Source organism: Morone saxatilis, unplaced genomic scaffold, assembly GCF_004916995.1.
Source record: "Morone saxatilis isolate NCDOM2014 unplaced genomic scaffold, NCSU_SB_2.0 Contig11, whole genome shotgun sequence".
NCBI lineage: Eukaryota > Metazoa > Chordata > Actinopteri > Moronidae > Morone > Morone saxatilis.
In genome coordinates, this window is record NW_023339663.1 from 24,145,817 (window position 1) to 24,148,323 (window position 2,507).

At 47.4% G+C, this 2,507-nt stretch overlaps 1 protein-coding gene across 1 annotated transcript in view; it reads right to left on the bottom strand.

Annotated features, from left to right (window-relative positions):
* The window catches only part of LOC118343399 (thrombospondin type-1 domain-containing protein 4-like), an 8,804-nt gene extending 6,657 nt beyond the window's left edge, over positions 1-2,147 (bottom strand). The window contains exons 1-3 of the mRNA XM_035682201.1: positions 2,119-2,147; positions 1,866-1,935; positions 300-622 (exon numbers count right to left, since the gene is read on the bottom strand). Coding sequence (XP_035538094.1) covers positions 300-622; positions 1,866-1,935; positions 2,119-2,147 — 422 coding nt within the window. The remainder of the gene's footprint in view (positions 1-299; positions 623-1,865; positions 1,936-2,118) is intronic.
* Positions 2,148-2,507: the final 360 nt, after the last annotated feature.

The window sequence follows — 2,507 nt, forward strand, 5'->3', positions numbered from 1 at the left end:
GCTGTGTGTCATCCCCCCTCTCTGCCCCCCTTCCCTGTCTGTCTTCAGCTGTCACTATCATAAAGGCAATAAAAGCCCCCCAAAAAATAGAGTTGCCTCCTCGTGCCCTGTATGGAAGCATCTGCATTTATCATATTCATGTTTTTTCCGTTTGTCACCAGTTTACACTGTCTAAGCACATCTCAAAATAAAAAAATCACAGCCATGAAAATTTCCACTTATAAGTAAAGTGATTTCAAGACCTCAGATTTTTTGGCTCAAAAGCCAATCCCATCACCCTGTGCTAGATGATACAGTACCTGCGTCCTCCAGGCCGGGTTTGTTTCTCATCCCTCAGCTCTCCACGATTACTGCTGTTGTAGGACTTGGCTGTGTCGCGGTGCAGAGGAACTGTTGGCCGCAGGGCTGAAATGACATGGTCTGGTTGCTGAGGGTGAACATCAGCTCTTCTGGAGGGGTAATGGGATTGTGTGTAAACAGGCAGGCAGGGCCTGCTCTGCTCTTGAACCCCTCTTCCACAGGTCCGGGAGCAGGTTGACCAGGGTCCCCAGGCGCCCCATGAGCCCTGGATTTCTCCATGCTCTGCCCTGAACTCCTGTTGGGGCTCTGCCCTCTGAGTAACCTGTATGGGGATGAAACAAGCATGATTAGCGACACCGCAGAGTGCAAAGAAGTTGGATAGTGCCACACAAAGTGAATGCCAAGGATTGATGGAACGCCTCCATCAACAAGACTTTAATCTCCCCAGATCATGGCCTTGTATAAAGGCTGAAGTCAGTGACCTCATCTCATCAACATGACTATCCTGCCCCTCTGCCTCCCACCACTGTCCATGAAACAGACCTCTGTTCACGGTTATAAAGCCCTGATTTGGCTGATTAGTGGGTGTCTGTTAGTGGGCTATCCCCTATTGGCTACCTGCATTTCTCACTATTGACTCAATCCCTCTGTGCAACATTGCCAAGGACGAATTAGCAGTGATCACTGCACTCTCTGTTGGAGAAACCTGCCAGGAGAAGCCCTGTGCCAAGCTGGCTACATACGTGGAGCCGCGTGGAAATCCTGCTCTTTAAGGAGCACTTTGTCTCCATTCACGGCAACCTCTCTGGGCAAACACATGGCCAAAGTAAAAGCTCAGCTGCCTTTGACTTTTAGCGGATGGAAAGAGAATACAGAAGCAGTCGGGAGAGTTGGCAGGAAGCTCTTCTCCTGTCAATCAGCCTGTGCAGCTATTCAGAGAGAACTCAGACCCCCGCCCCCCCACCTCTTCTACCCTGCTTCAGCCTTTGTAACTCAACGCCACTGTCATCTCCGGGGTCAGCCATAGGTCACACAGCTTAATGCAGGGTGGAAAACACACGGAGCCGACTTGCACCAAAACCCCACAAACTTGACTGGATAGCTGATCTGTCAGTCAGCTTTACCAACGAGGTGCATCCACTAGTTCCCTCCATGTGGGTTCTGTGGCTCCAGAGGTCAAGAGGTGGTTTGTTGACAGCTGACATAAGCCCTCTCTGTTTCACTGCAATCAACAGAACCTTTCACTCTCATTACAAGCTAACAGATTAGCAGCCTGGTCAGGTTCCCCCTGGGAATACTCTACCTGTTTACACATACTGGGACAGAGGAAGCAGGAATTGTAGTGTATAACTTAAGGTGGCATTTGTCTATGCTAACAAGACACAATCATGCGTGCCATGTTCCACTAGACAAGCCTTCCGCCAGCCTGTGCCAACCATGTGATTAGATTAATAGATAAAACAACAGAATAAAAAAATCCTGGAAATATTCGAGGTAGGTCTGCCAGGTCGTGTGTATGAGGGTGTCAGACAGATCACACATGTTTATTTTCCCCTGCTGCTCACCTTCCTGTGGTCTGTAGTGTGTTGGCAGTTCAGGGGGTCTGACCAAAGCACCAGCAGGAGGACAGAAACTCTAGAAGAAACAGACAGAAGTGAATAATGGTGATACTGCTAGTGTTACAGTGCAATGCTAATACAGTATTATTAAATTGAGGGATTGATGTATAATCAGAGAACTCATTCATCTTCTTTTAATGACTACAAAAGCTTTTAAAGCAATAAGAAATCCATAATTGAAACAATCATTTGACATTACCTGACAATCTTGACAGCGGCTCCCTGCATAGCTGCTGGATTCTTAAAGTTGGACACTTAAGGCAAAATAGAAAAGTTTACATTAGTGTACACGTCTGAGCGGTACTGACATTTTTAACACCAATGCTGTCTGTGTGGCCGCAGGGCAGGGGCACTGAGGGTCAAAACCGTCTACAGACCTCAGAGTCCAACCACCTTCTTAGTCTGGCAGAAAAAACAACAAACTGTATGAAAATGTAAATGATGTGACTTTACTGATAGCCTTGCCTGTGTGCCACAAATATCCCACAAAAGTCAAAACATTGCAAAACATCCCTCTGAGCTTTCTGCCTGCTGGTCCCTCAAGGCACTGACTCAGGGAAAAAATAAACGACTTCTACCCACTTGACC